This window comes from Merops nubicus, unplaced genomic scaffold (genome assembly GCF_000691845.1).
Source record: "Merops nubicus isolate BGI_N331 unplaced genomic scaffold, ASM69184v1 scaffold43167, whole genome shotgun sequence".
NCBI classification, from domain to species: domain Eukaryota; kingdom Metazoa; phylum Chordata; class Aves; order Coraciiformes; family Meropidae; genus Merops; species Merops nubicus.
Window position 1 is genome coordinate 1 of NW_008623064.1, and position 929 is coordinate 929.

The following is a 929-nucleotide window of genomic DNA, read 5'->3' on the forward strand; positions in this document are numbered from 1 at the left end:
CCAGGCGCCAGAGGCAGCTTTAAAGCAGCGATCAGAGCAAGAAATACAAAAGCAATAAATAGCTGCGTTTCTGATCAAAGCGCCTCCACCGAATAAAAGGAAGGAGAGAAAAAAAGGGAATGGGGTAGGGGGGGGTGGGGAGGGAAAAAGGGGAGAAAAAAAAAAACCCAAACAACAACAACACGAGAGAAAAAGAGAGGGGTGTGCGAAAATAAACAACAACAACGACAACGACGGAAAAAGAAGGAGCTGTACCATGGCTAATGTGAAGTTTCCTCATCCAAGGGAATATCTGAGGTGCCTGCCCTTCTGTTGCTGCGGTGGAGGTTGCGATGGGCTCTGCCTGCGCTCGGGGGATGCTGCTGCTTATTGGAGTGCCCTCGTCGGCTCCCGAGGACGCGCTGGTCTCGTCTAGTTCTGTGAAATTTGTGTTGGTGGTGCTGGCAGAAGTAGCTTGGTCGGAGGGGGACGGGGCGGGTTTGCCTCCATGGCTCTCGCTGTTGGAGCAGGGCAGGGAGTCGGGAGAAGATAAGGAGCAGCTAGACGCCTGTCTAAACCTGCTCTCCTGAGCTGGAGAAGGGAAACCGCGGGAGCTCTCCCCCACAGCCCCAAAGTGACTAGAGGAGGCTGAGCGGTTGATGCTAAGGTCCATCCCATTGTAGTTGTAGCCGCAGTGTGCTTGAAGCTCTGTAAGAACCGTTCATGGAACTGCTGGTCCCATAATTTAGTAACTGATAGTCGGGGCCATTTGGGTAGCGCCCTGAGAACGAGTTTACAAAGTAAGAGCTCATTTGGGTTATTTTGGAGGGCTTGATTTGTGGCTCGTGGTCGTTATAACCCTGTGCTTGACGATTTATGATGTATTAATGAATTATAGCAACGCACTGTACTTCGTTTTTGCTATGTATGCGGCCAAATATGGGGGGAGG

The 929-nt window shown here is 51.3% G+C and overlaps 1 protein-coding gene across 1 annotated transcript; it reads right to left on the reverse strand.

Annotated features, from left to right (window-relative positions):
• Positions 1–184: 184 nt before the first annotated feature.
• On the reverse strand, positions 185–879 carry LOC103777422 (homeobox protein Hox-B5-like; the record flags this gene model as incomplete). Its single annotated transcript, XM_008944975.1, is given in 2 exon segments — positions 185–671; positions 673–879. Coding segments are annotated over 2 exon segments (606 nt in total), but the record flags the coding sequence as incomplete, so codon positions are not given.
• Positions 880–929: the final 50 nt, after the last annotated feature.